We start from the raw sequence: 25907 nt of genomic DNA on the forward strand, positions 1-25907 counted from the left end.
AACTAGAGTAAAGCTTAAAGCCCAGGAGTCATTCAGGAGACCGAATTGCTTTACAAAATGGCATGTAAGTGCAGTTTGGACTAACCTGGCACCCCAGAGATCAGCAAGAGCCCTCTCTGGCTTTGTTACCCAGCATCATCATTTATGAGCCTAAACCCTCCCAACGTTACGTACGCCCCAAGTGCCTGCCTTCCTCCTGGAAACGAGAAGGTCCTTCTTGATGGACACTTCTCGTGGCTGTTTCATTCCTCTGGCTTTCCTTCGATCCTTGTTACAGCTTTTGGTTTAATTTGAGTTCATTTACTAATCTTTGTGCCTGATAGAGCTGCAAGAAAGCTCCAATCCAGTTCCCAAGAGCAACAGTTGTCTAAAGCTCTACAGCTCGATGTTGTCTTACCTGGAGGCCTGGCAGCAGGAGATGGAGAGACCCGGCGTGCTCGGCTCCTGCAATGACTGTCCCCGTCCAGCCCCCGGCCCCGCGGTGCTGCAGGAGGAGTCACGATACGCCTACACGCTCCAATATGGCTCCATGCAGAAAAGTTTGAATTCTGCAGAGACCAGAGTTGTGCCAATTGACCCATAAATCATTAACTCCTCCCCTGAGCAAGAAGGAAGTAGTTTATTCAACCCACAAAGCGAAACACCAGAAAACTGAATGCAACCCAAGCAGATGTTGAAATTGTTTGTTTTCTGTGCGGAGCTGCCAGCTCTTTGTTGAAATGATCCTTGCTGAGGGGGACGCTGCCCGTTCCACCCCACAGCCACGGCACCCGGCCAGTGCTGGTCCCCAGGTGATGCCCAGGGAGCTCAGGCACGCTATGGGGGCCTCCTTGAGAGGACTGCTTCACCCTGGGGCACGTCAACCACAAGCTCGTCTCTCTTGACCTCAAAACCCTATGGCCAGCATTCAACATATGGTTTCTCCAGCCAGCTCCACCTAATCCCATTAAAGCATCACCAGCTGGAGCTCAGCAGCACGCGAGGTCCCAGGGAGCATCGCTCAGAGCTGAACACTCAGGCATAGCTCCAGGGTGCAGGATTCACCATTGCCAGGCCACCTCCCACAAGCCAGCGACGCCTGCACCCCCCACTCCCCTGCAGACCCTCCTCCTCCACACACTTTCCACAGACTCCCTGAATTCACCATCATCTCCCTGAATTCACCATCATCTCCCTGAATTCACCATCATCTCCCTGAATTCACCATCATCTCCCAAAACCAGCCCACAATAGATAGTTATAGCAAACAATAATGGAAAATAACAGAGGAAACTAGATCTATATTTTTTTAAAATCCCTTTATTGTAAATAAATGCTTATGGGATATTTATGCTCAAGTGCACGGAGTACACAACAGACAGCACAAGTTTACATACACTGCGGTTTTTTTTTTAAACCTAAAAAAATATTAGAAAGCAATAACAGCAAAATTGCAAGCAGACGTGTAACATCCATCTCAGCAAACACTAAACACAGAGATGCAGTTGGAGTGTTCAGAGAGACAGAGGAGCAGCAGGAGAGGGGGAGGTGGCACAGCAGCGCTCGCCCAGCGAAGAAAGGAGCACGGGTGACAGCTGGGGACATACCCCGGGGCAGACAGTTCCTGGAAGCGATGCCTCTCCTCCCAAGGCTGGGCTGGGCTTCCCACCACCCAGCTGCCGGGAAGGGGACAAGGGGACGCCCCGCAGAGAGGTGGCAGCTCTAACGTCACAGCCAGCATACACAAACTCAAGCCACCCGGCCTGGTTTGAAGCCTTTTCCCTCATTTTCCCTGTCGCTGGCAGCAGAGGTGGAACAGGTTGGGCCTGAGTGATTGTTTTTCTCTAGAACAACCCATAACGCTGACGGGGCAGCAGCCCCTGGACCACGGCTCAGGGACAGCGATGGAGGCGTCACGGGGGGCCCTGCCGCTGCTCGCTGAAGGGGACAGCGCACACATTGCCACCTCTGCTGCCAGAAACGGACGGACAGAAAGCCAGGGGAACACAGAAAAACCCCCACTCGTGGTGCAAGGCTCCCGAGGGCACCAAGCCCACCTCCGCCTGCCCAGCCCGACAGCGGCCCCAGCACGACCGAGCACATGCCGATGCTAATCCTCCCTTCACGTACATTGTGCAATTGTTGTTTATTCTGAGGTATTTGCACGCACGGTGCCAAGGAAATCAGGTGATTTCAAGGAAATACCTGGCACAGGGACCCACCAGCCCGTGTGGGGTCACTGGCATCGCCCCAGCCCAGCCGCCCCAAGAGCTCGGGGCTCGGCCAGACCCTGGGACCTGGCGTGTCAGGTGTGATTCACCCATGGGGCAATGATGATGGCCACAAATCTGCTGCTGTTCTGCTCTAGACACACGTATTTACACATTCTGAAAGTTAAAATGCAGGAGGAAAAGGCTATAGTTAGGCTTTAATTAAAGCCCCAAGGCACAAGTGCTGCCTGCTGCAGGGACAGCGGCGAGGCTCCCTCCCACAGCCCAGCAGACCATGGCCAGAGCAAGGACCCACTCAACAGGAGTAAGGGACCCCCAGTCCGGGATCCCAAACTGCAGACCTGATTTTGAGCAGTGATTAAAAAAAGTTACCACCGCCAACACGTTAGCAGGTACATTCATGAATCCTGGCAGGTAAAAACACATATTTTGTCTCCTTACAGCCATTGACTACTCAATGATACAAATATAACTAACTCCTTAGCGAGCTATTACAGCATATTGTGTGTAAACATCCCACGGGGCATTTCCACTCCTTTTTCCCCGCAGACCAGAGGTTCCTCGGCAGGAGCAGCCAGCCCGGTGCAGCGCGGGTTTGTGCGTTTACAGCACTGCTGGAGAGTGACAGCCACTACTACCATGCAACAGCTTAGAAATCTCTTCCTTCAACATTTTTTTTTTCTCCCCTGTTTTTTTTCTGGCTTATTTCTAAGCACTGTAACATGTAAAACCAAAGAACAGACGGTGCTGCTCTTGCAGAAGGCTGCGGCAAACCTGCTCCCCGGTGGGAACAGCCTAAAGAACAAAACTAATAAAACTCAGCTTCTCACCCACTGAATTTCCTCCCTCTGTGGCGCAATTGCTTTAGCCCAACACACATTTCTGCTCTGCATAAACCCCAAAGGTTTAGGATTAGAACCCGAGCCTTTGCCGTGGACCTTCCCCATCTCAGCTTTATCAAATTAAAGCTCTGGGAGTGTTTCAGACAACTGGGTTTGAGCCTAAAATCCCCAGGAAAACCTCAGGCTTTGGGGCTGCTGAGCTCCTCCGCAGCCAGGGCCAGGGCGATGATGTTTCTCCAGCCCAGATCCCTCCTGTGGGTACGGCCAACATTTATTTACACATTTAAAATAAGCAGCCTGGGTCCCAGAAGCTGCTCGTATAAATCCTGCAGTCACTGCAAACAGCAGGTCCAGACCAGCCTCCTGCTTCATACCTAAATGCTCCTTCCTTCACCCAGCCTGAGGATTTTGCCCTTAGCGCAAAAACAGGAGTGCGGAAAAATGGAGTTTGGCAAAACACAAGTCAAGACTCAGGGCAGAAAACAGTAAATTTGGGGGGATTTGGGTAAATTGGGTGCGCAGCCATCGCACGGGAGTGTCACCGTCTGGGCACTAAATACTGATGCAGCTTAAACTCTGTGAAAGGCAGCATTATACACTGGTAACGTTCACAGCTTATTCACAGGCAAGTTTAAAAACCTGTTGTGGGCCTAAAATTTGGTACATTAAAAAAGACAACTGGTAAAAGCCACATGCTTCTTGCAAGCCCTGCACACGCGCTGTTCCCCGACACCGAGCAAAGCGATGCGCTGATTTTCTGTTGTAATAGATAAAAGCGTCCACAAAACCCAGGAAAAACGAGTGAGGTGGAGGCTTAGGTCAGGGTGCAAAGCTAAAGCAGGACTTGACTTCAGATTCTATGCGCTGGTAGCTACGCTGTTCCCAGCACAGGGGCTTTTATTCCCTTCTGCCACGTGCAAAGAGCCTTCCCAGAGCAAAGGAACAGGCTCAGATCGGGGGATTCAAACCAACAGCCACGAAAGCGAAGCCAAATGATACCTGCAGCTCTTTCGCTGGTTAAACACAATAACTGCGTTTGAACTTGGAAAGTTAAATAAAATCTTGGGGATTTGGTCTGACAACGTCTTCCAAAGAAAAGCTGCTTCAGCAAACATACACTGCCATTCATTTTGCCATCTCACCAGGAGGAAAGATGCAGGACACTACTTCAACGCCTCAGAAAGCCCAGGGATACGTGAGCTCACACGTATTAAAAGCAGTTTGAAAAGTCTCCGCAATAAATTTTCTCCAAATGCATTGACAGAGATTTCAGCATTCAGAAAGAAAAGACACAGACAGCCTCTAGGAACACACTTCAGAGGGCAGCACTGGCTCACTGTGCTCAGGATGCTCCGCTCCCGTCCGCAGGGCTCGTCCCAGCCACGGCGATCCCAGCTGAATCCGAGGTGGGAGTGCAAAGCTCTACACTGTCAGACCGGCCATCCTCTGCCAACGAGAGAGAAATGGTACAGGTTACACCGAGGGTACGTCGGGAGGGGGTCAGCAGGGGCAGCAGGGCTCAGCTCAGGGCTGGGGACGGACGGACAGACGCTTTGCAGGAGCCAGGGGCAGAAGGATGCGACCGGCTCCACATAATCGTCCTGTGTGACAGTAACCATCTGAGGATTCACTTATCGACTTCTAACCCAGCAAACAACGAGCTGCTTCACACTTCCCATCACCCTTTAACCCCTTGCAGAGCTCCACACAAAGGGGTTCCCAGTCTCAGCCTGAGACCAGGCAGGCTCAGCTTTACGGGAGCATCCCGCGGGAAGGCAGGCAATAACAAAGCAGGCTGGTTACTCAGGGTTACTCGCTTTTATTTATCTTCTCCATAGGAAAGTACATTTCCAGGACAAACATAAAAAAACATTACAGCAGTCATTTTGCATATTAGCCACAATAAATACTTATAGCTTTGATAAGCTTATTGCCTCACCGAGGGTCCGACAGACAACAGGAACACGCTCAGGTCAGTACAAGTGAATTATATGTTTACAAACGCACAATCACACGAGTTAAAAATCTGACAGCCAAGGTTTCCTCCAGCTGCTGTGTCTCAGAGCACAGAAAATGCTCAGAAGGGCTCCGGGTCACGCAGCGTTCAGTGCTCTGCTCGGCTGCGGCACTTTGACACTGCAAACCCATGTGTAAATCAATACGTGCAATTTGTCGTTACCCAACCAGCACTGTTTTGCAATAGAAAACCAGCACAGCTATGGAGCCAGTTTGCTGACAATTAACAGTAGGCATCAACACTTAAAACCAACAGTCGGGAAATCTAGACCCTACATATTTTCTATAATAATAATTATCTAAACAGCTTTCCCGACAGTGACGCTTAAAAAGTAACCATCATCAGCCAGAGGTAAAGCGTAATAGCTGCTCACATGCCACCTTCTCAAGGAAAACACCAGCACTAAGAAGGAGGAAGGTTTGTACTGGAATCAAGGAAGTTGGACCAAGTTACCTTCATTTATCTGCAAACCCTCCCAGAAAGTCTGTGCTATTTGTTACAACAGGGGGAAAACACTTGAAGCGCAGCATTAGAAAAGCAATTTTGCAAAGCTGGCACATACATTCATTTTCTAAACACACAGCTCCTTCCTGCTCATAGCAAAGGCAAATCCAAAGGGGCAAGGCTCTGATTTTTACCCTATGGATAATTTTCCTCTGATTTAAGTTAATATTACTCAGTATAGGAACAACGATTTATCAGATTTATCACAAGCTCCCCCAGCTCGGGTTCGTTCTCCTTTTCCCCTCATGTTCAACATTAAGGCCTCTGAAAGCCAGGGAGACGGAGAGCTCGAGGAGAAACGTGCCCCTTCTGCACTGGTACCAGCTGGACCGTGGCCAGCTCGGGAGAGGCACTACAGCAACACCCCGGCTCGAGGCTTTGTGCGCTTCCGCGGCTTGGGCAGGACAGTCACGCAGCTTTGTCGGTAAGAAAACTGCAGCATTATTAAAAATGCTACCACAAACTAGAGAATAGGAGACGGAGGCGTGTAACTTCAGGATCAGTCCCATACCTGTGTGTCCTGTGACATGGGTGTAAGCACCCTGGACGGAGAAAGAGCAGTCGCATTGAGAAAATTGTTGGAAAAGCTTCACTTCAGGGATAAAGTGCAATTGAAGTAAAAAACTGCACATCCAAATGGCCAAATACATTCGTGCAGGAGTTTCCCAGGGCTGGAGAGCCGGGGCAGAGGCAGGAGCTGCGCCCTCCTCGCCTGGAAGAGATGAGCCGCAGCGTACGGCAGCGAGACCTGCGCCCCATCCCCGCGGGGACCACCCTGCCGCAGCAGCGAGCTCCCCCCCACTCCTCAACCCTCCCTTCACACCCGACATCTGGAACCTGAACCAGCGACCGCCTGGCTTCCTCTGCGCTAAACCCAGCTCTCCCTTTGATGCCACAGCACCAGGGGTGAGATTTGCCCAGAGCCCCAGGGCGAGGCAAGGAGGGAGCAGAGCTTTGCTGGGTCAGCCTCCCAGGACACAGCTCGTGCCACCTCTGAGCCCACCCTCAGGCACCACCACCCTTGGGTGCTCCCCAGCACAGCTTGCTGCTCCCACAGGGGAAGACCCAGGGGGGTGGGAGCAGCCGGGTGCTGGGGTCACCCCGGCACATGGGGATGGGCACGGGCACTGCAGGAGCCATCCCACAGCCCCCTGCAGGGACCCGCTGTGCCATACAGCTGAGTCCCCAGACAGAGCACCTAAATTGCACAAAACTGTTACAAGACAAAAATAACATCAGCATTGTATGTACTGCAGGAGGCGAAGCCCCCGATAAGCCAAGCGGGGGGTTGCAGCGGGGTCTGCCACAGCCGCTGGCAGAGCAGGGCCGCGGGGACAGGCCCGGGGCTGGTGGGAGCAGGGCGAAGCGAGGGCATCTCTGTCCTGTCTGCGCGGGGCAGCAGCCCAGGTCTCATCCGAGCCCCTTACTCAGAGGCCGAGAGGGAAGCCAAGGTCTTGCGGGTGACGCTGGCTGCTGGCTCCCTGGAGAGGGGGGACAGACAAGGACAAGTTCTCCCCTTAGGGTGAGAGAAAGACAGTCCTGCTCTCTTTGCCCTCATTCAAAGATGCCTCCAAGGGGATGTGACAGTGAGGACTCGGTGACAAGTGCCACCAACACGGAAAGGTTTATCTGCCCAGCTGCTTTCCAAGCACACACTAAACCCACCCAACTCCCTCGAGTCACGGGGAGCTGGGGCTGAGCAGCTCCACTCCCACCCAGGCTGCGATCCAATAACTCCTGCAAAATCCCTGTGACAGGTATCATCACCGCACCCCGTCCCAGGTGGAGAGGAGACACATGGGACTGGCTCAGCTACGTGGCTCAGCCCAGCAGTGCCAGCACGCAGCACTCCCATGTCCTGGACCAGGGATGGAGCAAGCTCAGGGTGAAACGCACTTCTGTGGGCAGCCAGCACAAGCACGATGCACCAGTAAGCCCAGCAGGAGCCCCTGGATCAGTGGACTCAGCCTGGGAACACATTCCTCCCCCACTGAGGTCCCCCGTAATGACAGGTTATTAACAGCACAAGTCTTCCTTCTGCTCCATGCGTTTGTCTTTCCCCAAAGCAGTTTCCATGCAACATCAATCAAGAGAGGTCCTACTTACTAACCCAAAAGAGAGCACACACAAGCTGCTGGCAGCGGTACTCACAGGCAAGTGTTTCCCCCTTGAGGCTGCAAAGGAAAAAGAAACAGCACAGAGGAGCTCATAGTGCATTTTAAAGGAGATTTAAAGACGATAGTGAAAGCAGCAAAGTAAATGAGGAAAGAAGTGAAGCAACCCCAAAGATTTCACGTTCGGGAGCTCAGGGCAGGCTGGTATCGCAGCAGGAGCCGATACAAGGCATGGACACCACGTGCTGTGGTCAGGGGGGATCCCCGTCCTGGGGCTGCCTGGCTGCAGGCACCCACAAACGATGGCCTCAGGCAGTCAGGGTCCCCTCCAGCTCTGGGTCAAACCCCCCCAGTGCAAAGCTCTGCCTGGTTCAGTTCCCACCGGAGCCCCGGGGTTTTGGGGATGCCTAAGCCTCACGCTCTTCACCAAGTATGAAACCACCAGCAGCATTCACCTGGGCTGCGTCGCCCCTTCTTTTACTCTCTGGCCACTTACGGGGAGGAGAAGCAGCAGCTGCGCTCACTGAAGAGCTTGGAAAACATTAACCTCTAAAGTATCCAAGATTATTTTATTTTTAAACAGCTTTGGTAACAACGGCTCTCTCTGCACGAGGAGCCCAGCCAAGACCTCCTCGAAGCCCTCCCCAAACCTCCTCTCCGCCTTGTCTGCACTCTCCCAGGCACAGAAATACTCCTCATTTAGCAGAGAAACAATTTTAAATGAGCAAAGAAACAAATGGGGCTTTGCATCCAGCACTGATGAGGACCTACGTGCTTCTAAGCTAAAAGAAACACCAAGCACCAAAACCCAAGGAGCTTTAATGTGGGCACCCAAAGAGCCCAAACTTTGTTGCCCAAGCTGCTGGCGTCAGGATCTGCAGGGAAACGGGCACCGACAGAATCACGGACGCAAAGATTTTCCACCCAGTCGCTCTTGGGCAGAGCAACACGTGGCTGCAGTATCAAATTAGGACAAAGAGGGTATCTGTAACTCTTTCCAATCAGGTTTTTGCTGGAAAGCAAGGTATCACCCAGAATTAACCACCCTACCAAAACCCTATTGCGCTGACGGAAACTCACCTGCATGGAGCCTGATTTTTGAAAGCCTCTGGCACCACAGTTCTATTAATGGGGCAAATCTGGGGTTTTGGGGAGGTTTATTTTTTTTCCAAGGGAGTCTAATCCACAATGATTTTCATGCAGGAACAGAGACGGTGATTAAGACCCTTGGAAGGGTCTGTATTTCAGACAGGACAACGGTCAACCGCGGGTGATGGTGGGGAGGGGGAGCACAGGGAAGGTACCACCTGCACGCCGGCTTGCAGCTGCGGCCGGTCGGCCCCACCTCGAGCTTCCAGGGACGGGAGAGGCCCCAGCAGGTCGAGAGGTTTGCTCCCAACGCTGTGCTGTCGCGGGCGCTTTACCGTGTCCGCGCTGGCCCGCGGCGTAAAGCTGTTTCTTCTCATCCTTACTGGGGTCTGGCTGGCGGGAAGGTGGTTCTGATCCCGGAGGGTATCGCAGGGAACGAGAAGGGGAACCAGAGTTTAAAACCCCACCACACACCAGCACACACCTCCGGCACCCCCCCCACCGCAGGCATCCCCAGGCTCCCGGCAGCCGGGGCCGCGGCTCGGTGACCCCCGCATCGCTCTGCGCCGGCACAACCGCCCTGTGCCTTCCCCGGTGCTGGGAAAGGACCCGCTCTGTCGGTTAATCTGGCTCAGAGTCCACTGAAAAGTCTGCTTTTTTAGCAGTTTTACTTCCCTTTGGGATTTTTTTTGCTTTGTTTGTGTTGTCTTTTTTTTTTTAAATTTTTTTTTTCTCCCCACAATCAATTTAGGGAGTAAAAAAAAAAATAATCAAATAGAAAACTTGCCCTTCTTTGTGTTTCTCCTCCCCCAAAGCAGCCGTGTTGCCCACATAAAGCAAAGAACAGCAGAAACAGCCTCCAGCTCCTCTGAGTGGCAGCAACAATTTCAACACCGGCATCGCACAGAAGTCACAAAGCGATAAATGCCCGACTGGAACCACCCGAACGGGACCAGCCACAAAACTCTTGCCCAATAGCCTCAGTTCAGCACTTTGCAGTCAGCGGGATTTAGCTCCGCAAACCCTCCAGCCACAGACGCAGGCTCCTGGTTTCTCCACCCCTTGTTTATGGTTCCTCAGCAAAGTGACTCCTTGATGCTGGGACACGAAAATAACCATATCCCAGGCAATCTGCCAATAGCTCTTTATAAAATATAACCACGAGAGGCAGCTAAAAGCTTAAATGTACGAAAAGAACTTAAAATGCGATGCACTTAGGTTTGCCATGAGCTAGGAAAGTGGAGAGCTGGCTTGTGCTCTTTAATTGGGGGAGTTAATTGCAGACAATCACTACGCAGCATCTCCCGTCCCTCTGCAAAACGGCATTTGCAAGAGGCAGCACCTGAAATAGCAGCAACTTCCACAGATTCAGCACGTGGTGACGCACTTTGCTGAGCGAGGAACGTGGCACTAAGTCACGGGAGAGACAGGATTTAACAAATAAAGCCAAAGTCTGAGGCGTCCCCACTGCTGCGGCAAGAGGATGCCCAGAGCAAGGGAGGTCAGTCGGGCCCATCTCCTTCCGCTCTGATATGTACAAAAGTTTAGGAACACCACGGCCCTGCCCTGCGCCAAACACTTGAAAAGGCACGTGAAATCTGCAGAGACAAGGGCAAACCCTCCACTGCTCCCAGCCCGGACCCCGAGGGCTGCAAACGCTGCCAGGAGCCACCCGCCCCAGAGCCCAGCCTCACCCCAGCTGCAGCTTTAGAGAAAGCTCATTAGGACAATGAGGAAAAGTCACTTTAAACGTTTGGGCAAGTCTTTTTGAAATTATCACAATTAATGCAAAGAAGCATCAACAAATACTTCACTGAAAACCAAGAATGAGACCTGGAATTTACAATGTACATCCTAAATTTGCCCATTCCGCCTCCTAGAACAGCTCTGAAAAATATCTCCCCCTGACCTGGCACATACATTAACTCAGCCTACAATGAATCCTGCTTTTGGGGACTACTTCTGTGTGGTCACTGAAAGCAAACGGCCACTTCCAGCAGGTATTTAAGAGTGTTTCAGTTTAGGAACTTCTTTAGGACAAGGCACGCAGGCAGAGCTGTGCAGCGAGACTTACTGCGTTCAGAGAGGGCTTGTCACGGTGGGTGTTCACTGCTTCCACGTTCAGGGTGAGCGTCTCCACTTTACAGCCTTCGACAAAGAGAAAGAGAAGTTTATATGAGGAAGAGAAATTTATTAAATGACCAATTTTTTAAAAAACTATTGAAAACAACACGGAAAGTGAGCAGGAATAAATTTGTTATTTTTTAATTTTTTTTTAAAAAAAAACAGCTCATAAATAAACAGTTCACCCTATTAACAGAATTTTACACTTTAAATACTTTCTGGCTTTGACCTTCACTGCAGAAGTGCAGTGTTAGCGGACTACAGTCTGTACAGAAAAGCACCCCAGAGCCAAATCCAAGTTTGGAGGCACAAATGGGCTTTGTCATCATCAGGTGAAATCCACAGTGGTCACTCGTTTAAGAGAGGCCACAGGAGAACACGCCTGCACCCCCACATCTCCTCTCCCACTGTCCCCCCAAAACCTCCCCACTCTCCAGTGCTGTATTTTAATATACAGCAAAAAGATTCACAGCGAGTCCGGTTGCTGCCGCACATGGACACAAACTTGCAGCAGATTCACACACACTCACACAAACCAGGGGGGAAAAAAAAGAAAAAAAGACAATATTTACCGTAGGCGACGGGCGTGAGCTTGAAGATGATGTGGAGGGGGCAGCGCAGGTAGGGCAGCTCGTCTAGGAGGGAGGCAGGGGCGTTACGGAGGCATCCTGGGGCTGCCTGCGCCAGCCACCCCCCCTCTCCCCTTCACATCACAAATACAGGACGCCCAGCACCTCGTGCCCGCGCTGCCACAGCCCCCCAGACCCCTCGGCCGTCCTCCCCAGCCCCACAGCAGCGGGAAGGGACCGTCCCCACCATTTCCAACGCACGGGGCCAGCCAGAGGAAAGCCCTCCAGCAGCACCCGGGTGGGAAAGCACCGCAGCAACAGCTGCCACAGACCCATGGGAGTTTTATTTCAAACTTTAAAGTTTATTAACTTTATTAAAAGTTTTATTAAACTCCAGTACCACTCACTGGAGCTTAACGAAGTAGCTTGCAGCAGACTGGAAGTGGGTTCCAGCCCAGCACGCCATGCAAGGCGTCAGCATTGCCACATAGCGCTATTGCCAATCCTTCACAGGCTACTGATGCACCAGAAAACTTTCTCTTGACATTAAAAAATAATCCCCTAGAGATCCTGTAAATGCTACTGGTGGCAACAGCTCCAGAAACAACGGCTGAGCAGAAAACCAGCAGCGCCCGCACCCACAATCTCTCAAAGAGAGCTTCTGGCCAAGCTCCGTGCGCTGCTGAAATGCAATGGTTAAAGGGTTCCAGAAATGTTTCCTATTTTTTCTTTTTTAAGCAGCTCTTCCGTTGTGAAAAATCAAAACAGTAATTACAAGCCACCCTCCCAAAAGCTCTGTGAAGGAAGCAGCGAGCGAAGCCAGCCCGTAACATCACACATCTATTTTTGTACCTGCGCTCTTGTCAAGAAAATAAGCCAACAGGCACCTCATAACCGCCTGGTGGGAGATAACGAGGACGTTGCCTTGCCGTTCTAGCTCCATAATTACTGGTTCCAGGCGCTGGACCAAGTCCTGGTAGGACTGAAAAACAAAACAGGAATTTTTCAAGGGGTTTTGTAAACAGAGGCTTAAAGCAGAAGTAGCAATTAGCACAGCTTCACGTTCAGGAAAACAGCCGTTAAAATATCAAAATGCAGAAGTTACGGATGATCCGGTAAACGCAGAAAAAAGCAAACGAGAGAAGGTGAAATTTAATGTCAGCAGCCCCCAGATTACAGGAGGATTCAGATTACTGGTAACTCTTAACGAGCGCAGTAAGAAAAACAAATAAAATAGTAAAATTATACATTTCAACAAGGTTTGAAGTAAAACCAGCAATGACTTCATACCACACCCACAAGCGTTTTCTTCCCAAGATGTTTTCTCATAGTGACAATTTGGGCCCCGGCCAAACGAGCCCAATGCAGAAACCCCCCCGGATCAGAGGGGAGCATCAAGGGACTCGGCACGTGGCCTGATTAATATGATTGAAAGGCATCATTTGCACACCACAATAAAGGAAATCAATAAACCTCTCTAAGAGAGAGCTGGGGATCCTCATGTTTCCAGTTTCTCATACACATATTGGAAGAAAAAGTTAAAGTCAAGTCCTTCAACTCCACACATACCCATTTGTTTTGCTTATACTTATACTGTACACTTATACTCTTATCGTTATTTCCTAAGGGTCTTCACCTCTCCTCCAGGATAGCGATAAAGATATTTCTCTTGATCTCTCAAGGCAAACTCCTCTGGATACTTGGCTTCAATCTCTGCATAGGTCATTTCTTCACACACCCCCTGAGGGAAGAACAACTTGTTACCCCACACTTCGTTCCAACACAGGTACAACAATGCAAACAAAGCAAGTGGCTGAGATCAGTAATCCCTTTCTGTGACAAAAATTTTAGGGACCATAACTGACACAGCCACACGCTCAGCATTTGCGCACCACACGCCCAGGGTGGTTTGAGAAGGATGGGTTTTTGGTTGTATCTCAAAACCCTTGTTTGCCAGGGATGAAAAGGAGCGTTTTCATTTCCACAACAACCCTGCCATTTCTTTTCTGAAAGAATCAGAGCGGGAGCAGCAACCTTTGCCCACCCAGGACGGTGTGACACACGCATGGGATGTTCAATGATATTTTCTTTCTCCACACCAGCTGGATACGTTCACAGCAAGGTCTAGGAGCTCCAGGCATTGTCAGCCCTGCACCCAACCATCCTAAACCTCCTGGTGATGGCTGGAGGACATTATACATGGACATGGTTATAAACAAACAGGAAATAGTCACGTTTATCATGATGAATTTGTTTTCAAACATTATTTTCCATCTAGAAAAGCCAAAGGCTTCAATCAGCATCTCACTCACAGCATCGATCTCGTTGAGAATCTTCCACTGCTCGTACGTGACCCCGAGGGACTCAGCCGTCTGGATCGTCCTTTTCAGCTGGCTCGTCCACACCTTCAGGTCAACAATTTCCTGCTCTTCGATGAACTTCTTCAGCTCCTGAGCAAACTGGGAAAAAAGTCAGGGGAGGTTAGGAGGGAGCAGGAGCTGCTGCCACCGCTAAAAGCATCATTTCAAGGGCTGTGGCTGTCGTGGCAAGATCCAGCTGCGGGGCTGCCCCTCGCAGGAGTCGGACGCAGAGCCCGGCTCTGACCCTGGTCACCCAACACTCTACAAATACAGCAGCCCGGGTGCTGCCGAACACGTACCTGCTTCCCGCGAGGTGACAGACCAGAATCCCCACCAATCTTGCCAACAAGATTATATTCACTCTCACCGTGTCGGCAAAGGTAGATGGTACGCGGCTGGACATGAATGTTCATTAGGTAATAGACGATTTTACTCTGGATGTAATCTTGGACTCTGTTTACTAGGAACCGCTGTCCCACATTGATCACTTTAATGAAGGAAAGATCTCTGGAGTCAACATAAAATAAGAACACCCACACGACTCGTTTTAAAAATGAAGCACGTGCATCTGCGGGTGTAATCTAGCTATTTATCCTCTAGTAAAGGCATCAGCACTACCACTGGGTCGCTCCAGCAGACAGAAGAGACCCTGAACTGCCACGCTTAAACAAGGAGCTGCATTACACTAGAGAAAAATCCTTTTAAATCACTCGGGACCCGAGGATACCACCTTCACACGAGCAATTGTGCTTTGGGGGAGCAGAGGCTGCAGCAGATGCGTTGCAGCATCCTGAGCCCGAGAACAACAGCGACAAAGCAACGCAGCTCATGTGTGCGAGGACAAAATGCACCCCCGGGGCTTTGCTTACGTGTCATTCGCGTCGGGATCAAGAGGCTGGTAAGTGACCTTGTAGCACTCAATCCTCTTCAGGAAATCATCCATCACGTTCTCCCTGTTTCTCTCCGGGTAGTCGGGGCTGGAAACTTTCACCTCCTGATCAACAGACAGTGACGCTTTGTGAGAGTTAAGCAAACTCGGTGTGGAGCAAAAGCAACACTGAATAACATTATTCTGCCCTTTTGAAACAAATGAGCATTGTTTAATGCTGCCCTGTGGAAAAACCTGCTCCTGGAGAGGAAACAAAGGGCGACTCTGAAGGCGCTGTAGTGCTTGGCCCCGCGACAGCCACAGCTGGCTCGCTGTTAGCTGTCCCCACAAGCCACTCGCCGCCTGCCTTCCCTCGGCAAGAAAACACGCTTCAAGGTCAAACGTTTCTCAGCTTCATTTGATTTCCACATTCTCACATAACTAACTGCATCTCTAGCTTTTCTAAACCTGCAGACTTAGCTGCCTGTTACCAAGGTGAAACATAAAAGCAAAAGCATTTGCAGACGTTGCCGTAAGCTACCGCCGCTGGTGACCTTGCACCGAGCACCCGAGCTCCCACGGCAAGCACCGGCAGCTGAGCCTGGAAAATGCAGCACGCACCAGGATGTTGGCAGCAATGACTTCTGGATCGTCACAGACAGACTCCACAAAAAACACCTACAAAGAAGGCAAGGCAGCATGTTTTAGAGAGTCGAGAGGTCTGCCCTGAATCAAAAGTCGAGAGTTCCTGCCCCAGGAAGCAGCAATGCCCTCGGTGCAGCAGTCCCTAGCACACAATAAACACAGAAGCACTACCTTGAAAGCATTTTCTTCAGCAAAATTTAAGATCAGGTCCCGTCTTTCTCGAGTTGTGTTGGTCGCATCAAACACCTACCAGAAAATTAAGAAGTAGCAATGAGCAAGTTTATCTAAAGCTTTTAAACCAGCCCCAAATCATTTGGGATTACAGTCAGGCCCCCAAAAATCCTGGGCAGCTTTGAACTACCCAGATGTAAACCCACTGTTAGTCCAGAAAAACCTTACAGCTATTTGCCCGCACTCCTCCAGGAGATAAGCCTTCACATCTTCTAGAGCCACTAAGGCACATTGTCTGCAGGAGAGAAATGGGTATTGTCAGAGCAGACGTAAAGCGTTCAGACTGCAAGGCTTCTGAGAGATTTAAATACCTTTTCTCTCTGCCCATGATGAACCCACCCTGCACCCTTCCAAGAGCCTCGGAGCCTCTGCAGAGATCACAAGGCATCTGTACCCATAACCTACTTCAGCGCCGGGCGTTCGCAGCCCCTGCTCTTTGTGCCAGCCTGAAGCCAACGACAAAACTCCCACGCACAACTCCTCTGGCAGGATCCCTGCAGGGGCTGCGCTACCTCCCCCCCTGGTTTCACGGGCATTAAGGGTTATTTTGTGCTCCTCAAACACAGAGCCTGCCAAGAGCTGAGACTAACCAGACCACTGCGGATCAGCTCGGCCCCCCTGACGCCGACTTACTTGCGGATTTCCATGGCTTCTTTGTTATCGTGCCTGAAGAAGTCATAGGACTTGTAAGACTTCACGGCTTCCCGGCGGTACACTCCTAAATTAAACACTTCACACAGAAAAGACGAGCGCGTGAGACTGACGGCGTTTCGCAGACAGATCTCACAGCGCTTTGGGCAAAGGGCAGAGCCGTCCCCGTGCCGGGGCGAGCCGGCGGCCCCCGCACGCACCTTTGGTGGGCACCCCGATCCAGTTGAGGTAGCGGGTGAGCTTCTTGGACATGTAGGTCTTGCCACGCGCGGGCAGGCCGATCATCACGATCAGTGTCGGGGAGTTGGTCATGTAGGAAGCCCATGCTGCAAAAATAAAACCCACCCAGGTGCATCAGCAGCATCGCAGAGCGGCTGGGAGCGAAGAGCGAGCCCCAACCCGCAGCCACCCCCGTGCAGAGCTGCCCCATCTCCCCCACGGACACACCGCTGCCGTGCGGCTCGTAACGGGCTCGCTATCACATCCTTGCGCCTAATTAACCACTGGACCACTCTGCGGTCTCCCGGGTGTCAGCTAATGAGGCAGATTAGCAACGGTGCAGCTGAGTGCCTAACGGGACTACACACACCTTTTAGCGCTAAAAATATTCACCCATTGGGCAGGAGCTGTCAAGGGCACATGAAAGGTGTTTTCAACAAAACGGTCACGTTCGCTCAGAGAACAGGCGAGGCAGGTGAAGAAAACGCCCGGGGAGGTGCGGGTCTGGGGGAGAGGAGAGGCAGGGTGCGGGGGGGACGAGGCAGAGGCAGGGTGCGGGGGGGGACGAGGCAGAGGCAGGGTGCGGGGGGGGGACGAGGCAGAGGCAGGGTGCGGGGGGGGACGAGGCAGAGGCAGGGTGCGGGGGGGGACGAGGCAGAGGCAGGGTGCGGGGGGGGACGAGGCAGGGTGCGGAGGATGATTACAGCACCCAGGAGTCAGAACAACGAGCGGCTGCGGGGAGCAGCGCCGGACACCCGCGGAAGGGGACCGCAGGGCACCGCGGCTGCAGGACCGGCACGGAGATGGAACCGCGTTTTAAGAAAGACGCGCGCTTTTCTAGGCGGCACGAGCACCGTTATCCCCCTTATTATAGATAATTATTTTTTTTTTTGCTATTAAATGTATTAACCCCGTGTTTTCTCCCGCCCCCGTGCCCCGGTTACTCACAGCAATTCTTCTCGCCGCCGCGCATGGCCCCGGCCCTGCCCCGCGGGGGGCCGCCGTGCCGGGGCGCCGCCGACATGACCCCTCGCCGCCGCGCCGCATGCAAATCGTATGCAAATCGCACGCCGGCGAACGGCGCGACGTCACACTGCTCTATGCAAATGAGCTCGGCGCCCGCCGCGGCGCGCTCCCGTCGCGTCCCCACCGCCGCGCTCTGATTGGCTGCAGCCCGGCCAATGGCGGGGCGCGGCGGAAGGTCTCGCGAGAGCGGCGGAGCGGAGGCGGAAGCGGCGGCCGGCGGGGCGGCGGCGCGGGGCGGCCCCGCCGAGGATGCTGCGGCTGCGCTGCAAGGCCCGGAGCGGCTCCCACCCGCTGCCCGGCCTCACGGCCCACTCCCGCCTCCGCGACATGCAGGACGCCCTGGCCGCGCTCACCGGCGTCCCCGCCACGGCCCAGCGCCTCCTCCTTGGCTTCCCGCCGCGGAGCCTGGACCTCAGCGACGGCGAGCGGCGGCTCGGCGAGCTCGGCATCCACTCAGGTGAGGGCCGGGCGGGCGGCCTGGGCCTGCGCGCGGGGGGGGCGGGTACCGGCGCCGGCGCTTTATGACCTCTGCTGCCCCACCGGCTGCAATTACCTTAATTAAAAGAGGCTGCGGCCCTGCACGCCCCTCCCCAGGCGGCTGTCGGGCCGGTTCCTCCTCCCCGGGGGTAGCTGTCAACGCCCGGCTCGGGAGCGAGTCCTGCTCGCCCGTAGCGCCGGTGGGGGTTTTGGCCGCGTCCCGGGGGTCCGGAGGCAGAAGCGCGGGGCTGGCGGGGGACGCGGGACGCGCCAGGTGAGTCCGCCGGAGCCCACGGGCTGTTTGGGCTGAGGCTGTTTTCCATCAGGATACCGAGCGGCTGGGGAAAACGAGTGCGATCCTTAACAACAACCACAACGCAGCCGTGTTGTTCTGTTTCAGGAGCAGCAGCATCTTTAAATCCCCTCTGCGTACTTCTCTCAATTCTTCCTCCTTCTGTGTTTGACAGGTGACACGCTGATAGTTGAAGAGGATACATCCAAACCCAAGACTGACTCGCCTGTAGTCGCAAAAAGAACGATGTCTAACGCGTTTAGGGAAGCCGTGCCTGTGCTGGCGAGGAGGGTGGTTCCAGCAGATAACTCCTGTCTCTTCACCAGCGTGTACTACGTGGTGGAGGGAGGTGTTTACAACCCAGGTTGCGCGCCAGAGATGCGCAGCCTTATAGCCCAGATAGTAGCAAGTGATCCTGAATCGTACTGTGAGGCAGTTCTAGGGAAAACTAACAGGGAGTATTGTGACTGGATCAGAAGAGAAGAGACCTGGGGAGGAGCCATCGAAGTGTCCATTTTATCCAAATTTTACCAGTGCGAAATCTGTGTGGTGGACACACAGACAGTCAGAATCGACCGTTTTGGGGAAGACGCCGGTTACACTAAGCGGGTCCTTTTAATTTATGATGGGATTCATTACGATCCACTTGAGCGTAAAATCCCCGACTCGGACATTCCTCCCCAGACCATTTTCTCCACGACTGATGATATTGTGCTTGCACAAGCGTTGGAGTTGGCAGATGAAGCCAGACGGAAGAGGCAGTTCACCGACGTGAATCGCTTTATGCTGAGGTGCATGGTGTGCCAGAAGGGACTGACTGGACAAGTGGAAGCCAGAGAACACGCCAAGGAGACTGGACACACCAGCTTCGGAGAAGTGTGACATCTGCATGAGGATGGTTACATCAACTACCTCACCAGTCCAGAATGAAATTCTGGATTTCCAGATAAGCTGTAGGTAATCCTAAAATTCCGTTCACAAAGCTTGAAAAGCGTATTAACTTACTGATTGCCAAGAGGCACAGGTCTGGTATGGTCAGGGACTCTTCCCACGGATTGGAAATAGGTATCCTCTCGCATGCTCACTTATAGTACTTGGGCAGGTGGTATAATACACTGGCAGCTAAAACTTGATTTCTGAAATAATCTCTCTGTGTGTGTATGGTCTGAGCGGACATACAAAACCAGGCTTGTTCAACACTAGCTTAAAAACCTAGCCTCTAAGTTGCTGAATTAATTTCTCTGTGTTATGTTTTCAGGGTAATAATCTAAGGGTTTGGGAAATGCACGTATCAGCATTACTTACACTAAGAATTAGACTCTGCACGTACAAGCAGTTCTTGCAGGGGAAACTGCTCATTTGGTGCACAACTTCTAATGGAAAGAGTATCTCCAAAGCTGCCCTACACTATGTTACCATCAGAAGTAGACTGTATTGTTTGTGTGAAGTCATTGCTTTAGAGAAAGAAATGGCCTCTAAGCTTTAAGGTAGCCTTCTTTACATTAATGAGTAGATGGTTAAGTACTGAATAAACTTATTAATCCTCCGTAGGTAGTTTTTAGTTGCTTGAAAAATAACGATCAACCCCCTGGTGTTTACAGTGCATCAGAACATAGGCATGTTTCTTGAAATACTTTGGATTCTTCTTCATAATAGTATCTGAAATTCTGGCAAGAGGGGAAATATAGTAGTTAGGGAAATTACTTAATTTGCATCTGTTAAATACATTTAAGCAGACTTTACTTGGGTATAGCCGATCTCACGGCCACAGTGTTACTAAGCTGTACCAGATTCTGAATACTGTAAATCAGCACTTTAAGGTATAGTTCTCACTCTTTGCTGGTAAAAAGTTTTGCCCTTTTTAGGACAGAGTGCTAACCCAGAAGGGAGGCTTGAAGTTTCTTCATCTGCATTCTGCCTTAACGTGTTTGATTTGTCACCGATGACTGTTCAGTAGCAAGACTTTAATTCTGATAATGAAGGGTGCAGTTTAATTTTCAGGACAAAATAAGCTGCGTAAACTGCCCTACTTCTCGTGCTGTTCGGAATCAGGGAAGTTGAAGTTGGTTTCATGTATCTTAGAGCGGGGTTCTGAGGCTTCGCAGTAAGTGCTTTTGAGGTCTTCTAAAAGGTGCTGTAAAAGTGCATATTACTGAAAGGGATTTTTTTTTTTCCTTTGAAATGCCTGCGACACATACTTGTTTTATTGAATTTTAAAATATTCTTGGCCTGCTATTCTTCTGTTACTCTGTTCTGAGTTACCTTCCTTGCACTTTTACAAATGGGGAGCAAGAACGTGCATCTTCGGGCTGAGGCAGAAATAAACCCACTTTCCAAGTGGGACCTAAGATCTAGTTTTAAAGGCTTCAGTTTGTTAAGGCATCTGGCTAAACTCCTGGTGCAGCAAAAACTTCTCTTTTATAAAAAGCACGTTTCACTGAAGTTCTCAGCAGAGGCTCCCAACTGGACCTTGAAATACAGGGGGATCTTACTGAAGAAGGAACAGAATTACCCAAGTGCTTTGCTGAATTGAGGCATGAATAATTAAGAATAGAATCACCAAGAGCACTATGGACCAGGTTTCTTTTTAATTCAGTATTAAAATACACATTAGCACTGTTGTGAGTTTCCTATAGAAAGCCACTTAGCTTCCAGTGTTAAACCCCGCTTTGCTTTTAGCCTATCATTAGGAAAACAAAAACCCCTAAACCCAACATTAAACCAGCCCTCTAGAAGCTGGTGCTTATAAAGCTAAAGAAATACCTGACAGTTCAAAGGAACTCGAAGATTACACTGTGTTCTAACTACTTGAGATGAAATACTGTCTAGGAATGAGACCAAGAGACTGTCAATCCTAAATTGTATTCGCAACTTTCACACTGAAGCAGTGGGATGCCTTGGACAAGGAGCTGATCCTCACCATTTGCCATCTGTTAAACGGACGTAAGACCTACCTCAGAGAGGTGTACGAGGTGACTGTCTTTGAAACTGAAGTGGAAGATTCATATTTATTGTCTGCCGTGTTTGCAAATGCGTCGACTTTGGGGAGCAACACTTAGGTTTTAGCTTTGTATCCTGGATGGGTTTCTGAAAGTGTGTAAAAAATATTTTTTTGGTATTTCTCAGTTGCAGTATTTTTAAAATTAGCTTTATTTAATCCAGAGTGTTTAGCTTTGCCATACCATGTTTGCATTGGAAATCTGCTAACAGAGAATCAGTTCCACTTGAGGGAAAAGTGTCAATACCACTGCTTGGATGTTTTCCTTCATTGCCTAGACAATAAAATCTCTTTGGTTAAAAAATGTCAACTGAAGTGCTGTAATTCATCTTTGTAAAAGTTGATGACACTGTTCCATGCTGACAAACTCTTTCAAAGAGCACGTAACCTGTGGTGTTGACCACGAGTCAGGAAACCTTATGTGCTTCTCTAAAACTCTCCCAGACACAAAGTATCGACGTTATTTACAATGTAAGATATGGATACATCTAAAGTACAACTCTCTTTTTTCTAAGTGTTGTAAATATTAGGGTTTTTAAAATATCTTTTTACCAGCATTTCCCTGCCCTTAATGACACAATTACAGAAGTATCACAAAAATGGCATCCTGGTACAAGCAGGATGAACTTCTGAACATCACTAATACATTTGCATTGAACTGGTACTGATTGTACAGTCTCTGTGTCATGGAACAACTGTAAAAGTTTTACATACCTCCAGAATCTTTTAGGCATGTAAATATATAAGTCATTAAGTAGACAGACATGAGGAAGATTTGGGTTCAGCAGCACATGTATCTGTTTCATGGATGCCACTGCCTGAAAGACCGGTCTTGGGAGAAAACCTGTAATATTCTGAAGGACAAGCTTAATTCCTTAGTTCTGGATAAACTTGTGTGAAAAGAACAGTTGCTGGGGAGAGGACCCAGAAAGGGAACACCTTGTCACACGGTACAGAATCAGTATCTTAAATCTGCACCTTTTCATGGGCTCAGTCACAGCAGAGGCCACTTGTGACAGCTGGGGAACAGGGTCTCCTGCCCCGCATGAACCCACCCGTGGGTAACCCCTGCAAACCCTTCCCTGGCAGGGAAACTCTTTAATAAGAGGAACAAAAAATTTTCAGCTTGTTATTTTGAAAATTATGACTCTTTACCATACAAATTAAATGTCTGCCTGCATTTTAAATCGAACTATGCATCCAGCTGTAGAGCTGCCATCAGGTTTTGCTCTGCTCTGGACTGGGTAGAATAAAATGACTCCAAATTGGCTGAAATTAATATTGCTTTTTCTCTCCTCTGGGCCTGAGCACTAGAATGTTTTCTGTGATGAAAGAATGCAATAGGGGAGTTAACAAAATGAGGTTGTCCAAGATTGCAGTGTCCTTGTCTATTATTTTTAATTAAAGCCTTGGGGAAAACGGGGAACTGTATTACACCTTGAGAGCTGACTCCTCCTTTCTGATGTAGAGTTAATGCTAACCAAGTGATGGAAACAGATCACCTCAGTTCTCTACCTCTTTTCTGTAAAACAGGGATAATAAATAGGGTTCCTTGCTCAGTTCAGAGCCACATTAAAATTTAATTATTTCTCTAAACTGCTCTGTAATACTAGGTATTAGCTACCTGGTATTTTTCATAATTGACTTGTCAGCATACATACTGTACGTACAATTTGGTCTAAGGAAAGTGTCCAACAGCCCTACAGAGTCAAATAAACGTCGTTACGTTAACAGGTATCTTATCGGTGATGCCGTGTGGCTGCGTGTCCTTCAGGGCCAGGCCTGAATCATTTCTGTTCCTTTGTTTATGAACAGGGTGAGGCACAACGGGTCTGTTAACATGCCAAAGTCCTTTCACGGCTCTGTGTAGTTTCCTCTGCAGCGTTTGACTCCTTACATATACTTCATTCCACATGTATAAAATCACGCTTTATTTTGGGGCTGTAGCTATTTATATTCATTGGGGGAAGAGGAACGTGGAAAAAGAACAGGTTCTTTCTGGACATCTGATTCAGAGATGCTCAAGACTTCTCTCAATGGGCCATGTTTTCCTGACCTACGCAGACCCCGGCAGGCAGCAAGCTCTGCCTTCCAGTGCCCAGGTCTGAGCCCTCGTGCTGTCAGCACGGTGCTCTCGGGACTGCGCTGCCCTGTCCCGGAGTGGCTGCTCATTCACACAGCGCTTGCATGTACAATACAAAAATAGCTCTGGGTTTGATTTGCTCCCTCCCTTAAAGCAGGCTCAGAACTAAGCACAACATGACAAAACCAGCATGAGTCTGCTTAAATCCCTGCACCATCCAGCACAACACCAGTTAACGCTTCCCGAAGCGCCTGCGCTACACCCCACGCTCAGCTCTGTTACCACCGGCTGCTGCAGCGCTCAGGCAGCAGCTGGGGCTGGTGCTGCTGCCCCAAATGTGCTGTGTTCGCATCTCTTACCTCTGCTGCAGGCCAGCGTGGGAGGGCAGGGCTGGCTGGGGCTCCCAGGAGCTTCTGGGCTGTTGATTTGCTCAGCAAAGCACACGTCCCCTTTCGTAACTGCACAGCTGGGGCTCGGCATAGCTGGTGGGAGCCTCTGTGCTTCCTGCTCATCTGCTTTCTCTCCATCCTACCAGGGCTGATGTTTCCACTTCCCTGTTCTCTGTAGCAGGGAACACACATTGCAACACAAGCTTTTTCTAAAAAAAAAACATAAAAAAGAAAACCACTGAAGCATGAAAACTTGAATGAATCTGATGGCTGTAGCAGTTCTGGAAGTTTGCTGCAGGGTTTCTGCTTGGATATTTCTAGTTGTTCAGTGAGGAGCACCTTGCAGAGCAGACACAAGTCTGTGCTCTGTGTGTGTAGGGGAGCAATGGCCTGAGCAAGTTTATCAGAGAGAAAAGCTGTAATTTTAATAGGAGAGCCCAAAGTCTGGGCTGGAGGCCTGCAGGGAACGACGCAGGAGGGGCGAAGGGGGAGCTGCAGAACAACCCCCAGAGCACGCACAGCCTGGGCACCCCCTCCTCTAACACGCAAATAAAGCTCAGTGGTGAAGCTTCCCTGCTAAAACGGCTTTTTACCCATCTTTACAAGAACCTCCTTACAGTGTACAGCAGCAGGCAGCAAACTTTTGGTCTCTGGGAAAGCTCAGGTGATACACAAGTATATACCTGTTCCAGTAACCATCTGTGTTGTTAAGAGCTGAGAAGAACCAGGTTCTACCCTGAGCAGAGGGACCTCATGCACAAAACCACCTAAGAGAGTAAACCTGTTGTGGGGTAAAGCCTTGAGCAGCGCCCAGCGCAAACACCCAGGACTTAATTACTATGTACAAAGGCGCTTTGGTCAGGGCTGCGTGTTGGGCTGCTCCGCATGTCAGCGAGCAGCTATGCAGCAGAACAGGCTGCCGGATTAACGAGTCTCCGGCGAAACCCGCGCCGAGGACATCAGAGAGCACCCGCCAAGCTGGGAAGTGAGTGAGCTGGGTGGTACCGAGCGGAGCTGCCCGCAGCCCTGCGGGCACGGGGTGCTGGTGCTGCCTCTGCCTGCGCTGCCTGCACCGCGCTGGCTCGGAGCAAAGCTGCTCGGGAGCACGGTGCGCAGGGACCCGGCTGCTTCAGGTCAGGACATGAAGTTGGTTTAGGGGCTTGGCTGTGCTGTGACCCCAGCCCGGAGCGGTACCGAACCTGCCTTGCATGGGTGCGAGGTGAGCTTCTCTCGCCCCGGCGCAGCAGGCTGCAGGAGAGGGGCCGGGGGCTCGCCCCCGAGCACGTACCTGCCGAGCACCCACCTGCCGAGCACCCGCGCAGCCTTATCTCTACCGGGGAGGTGAGTTAATGTGTAACCCGGCTCTGTTTGGTTAGCCCAGAAAAGCAAAGAAGTCCTGGGATAGGCACAGCTGGGACAAGGATTTGGGCAGCGTGGAACTACGGACGTCCTGGTAAAAAAAAGAAAAAAATAATATAATAATCTCTATTCCTTCTTGTCCTTTGCTTTCTCTCCTTTTCCTGCTGACTGGGCTGTGGGCGAGGGGCTGAGCACCTCTGCCCGGGCGGGATGTGGGGTCTGGGCACCCGCGGGGCTACGGACATGCTTTGCCTTGGAAGGGGAAAGTGCGGTGGAGGTGTCACAGGAGGTGGCACCAGCGAAGATGGACGAGGTGGTTGGAAGGTGGTGGCGGGAGGAAAGCTGGGGAGACCAGCAGCTACCGGCGGAGAGGCTGGAGAAACCTGTGCTCAGGACAGCAAACAGCTCAGGCAACTGCTGCAGGCATTTGATTTACTTGTTTAAATAGGAGGAACTAGAGATGTGCCACCATCGTCTCCTTTCAGCCTGAGGTGGGATCCGTCTCGCTGTGCTGCTGCAGAGCAGGAGCAGCTGGGACGGTACCTGCAAACCTTCTTTGGCTTTGGTTTGTGTTTGGAGCTGGCCAGGACGCAGCCCTTTGCCAGCAGCTGTGAGGCAGAGGGGGTACGGCTGCTCTGCAAAAAATACCGAGGTTCTTTAATGCTGCTGGAGAGCCGTGAGAGAGTGTTGTAGTAGTTCTGGGCTTGAAAGAAAGTAGCCTCTTCATGTAAAGCAATTAGCATTAATTGCTACCCAGCACCTCTTGGGTGTTTGATGGCTCAGTGAGCTTTGTGAAGGACAGTTATGGCAGCTGTCACAAAAGCTGCGTGAGCTGGCCTT

General features: G+C 51.0%; 3 protein-coding genes across 11 annotated transcripts in view; 1 reads left to right on the forward strand and 2 right to left on the reverse strand.

The window, feature by feature from the left end:
- The window catches only part of LOC137674272 (uncharacterized), a 53705-nt gene extending 53235 nt beyond the window's left edge, over positions 1 to 470 (reverse strand). The window contains exon 1 of the mRNA XM_068419516.1: positions 398 to 470. The gene's annotated coding sequence lies outside the window, so the exon portion shown is untranslated. The remainder of the gene's footprint in view (positions 1 to 397) is intronic.
- PFKFB2 (6-phosphofructo-2-kinase/fructose-2,6-biphosphatase 2) lies at positions 462 to 17480 on the reverse strand. 9 transcript variants are annotated; one of them, XR_011049792.1, is made up of 17 exons: positions 17392 to 17480; positions 16425 to 16550; positions 16207 to 16303; positions 15742 to 15808; positions 15514 to 15588; positions 15319 to 15375; positions 14699 to 14823; positions 14129 to 14336; positions 13782 to 13928; positions 13106 to 13210; positions 12322 to 12451; positions 11473 to 11535; positions 10851 to 10924; positions 8995 to 9186; positions 7725 to 7747; positions 4390 to 4498; positions 462 to 548 (listed from the first exon to the last, which is right to left on the reverse strand). XR_011049792.1 is itself a non-coding variant. In XM_068419115.1 (16 exons), exons 1-16 carry the CDS (start codon positions 17465 to 17467, stop codon positions 4483 to 4485), a joined length of 1581 nt encoding a protein of 526 aa, XP_068275216.1. In that variant the 5' UTR covers positions 17468 to 17480; the 3' UTR covers positions 1323 to 4482. The 9 variants fall into 9 exon arrangements, 8 of the variants coding, with proteins under 8 accessions (XP_068275216.1, XP_068275219.1, XP_068275214.1 ...); XM_068419115.1 differs by lacking the exon at positions 462 to 548 and having other exon boundaries at positions 1323 to 4498; XM_068419113.1 differs by lacking the exons at positions 462 to 548; positions 4390 to 4498 and adding an exon at positions 4512 to 6115.
- Positions 17481 to 17693: 213 nt separating this feature from the next.
- On the forward strand, positions 17694 to 21546 carry YOD1 (YOD1 deubiquitinase). Its single transcript, XM_068419341.1, has 2 exons — positions 17694 to 17926; positions 18414 to 21546. The coding sequence occupies exons 1-2, from the start codon at positions 17719 to 17721 to the stop codon at positions 19118 to 19120; spliced, it is 915 nt and encodes a 304-aa protein (XP_068275442.1). The 5' UTR covers positions 17694 to 17718; the 3' UTR covers positions 19121 to 21546.
- The last annotated feature ends 4361 nt before the right edge of the window (positions 21547 to 25907 follow it).

This window comes from Nyctibius grandis, chromosome 27 (genome assembly GCF_013368605.1).
Source record: "Nyctibius grandis isolate bNycGra1 chromosome 27, bNycGra1.pri, whole genome shotgun sequence".
Classification (NCBI taxonomy): domain Eukaryota; kingdom Metazoa; phylum Chordata; class Aves; order Nyctibiiformes; family Nyctibiidae; genus Nyctibius; species Nyctibius grandis.

What these genes read in the sequence shown, in the direction of transcription:
- YOD1 (XM_068419341.1), top strand. Translation starts at nt 17,719, where the DNA reads ATGCTGCGGCTGCGCTGCAAGGCCCGGAGCGGCTCCCACCCGCTGCCC. An exon ending in CGAGCTCGGCATCCACTCAG is followed by an intron (nt 17,927 to 18,413) that starts GTGAGGGCCGGG and finishes TGTGTTTGACAG; the next exon opens with GTGACACGCTGATAGTTGAA.
- PFKFB2 (XM_068419110.1), bottom strand. Translation starts at nt 17,467, where the DNA reads ATGTCGGCGGCGCCCCGGCACGGCGGCCCCCCGCGGGGCAGGGCCGGG. An exon ending in GATCGGGGTGCCCACCAAAG is followed by an intron (nt 16,304 to 16,424) that starts GTGCGTGCGGGG and finishes TTCTGTGTGAAG; the next exon opens with TGTTTAATTTAGGAGTGTAC. An exon ending in ACAAGCCCTCTCTGAACGCA is followed by an intron (nt 9,187 to 10,850) that starts GTAAGTCTCGCT and finishes CTCCGGGATCAG; the next exon opens with AACCACCTTCCCGCCAGCCA.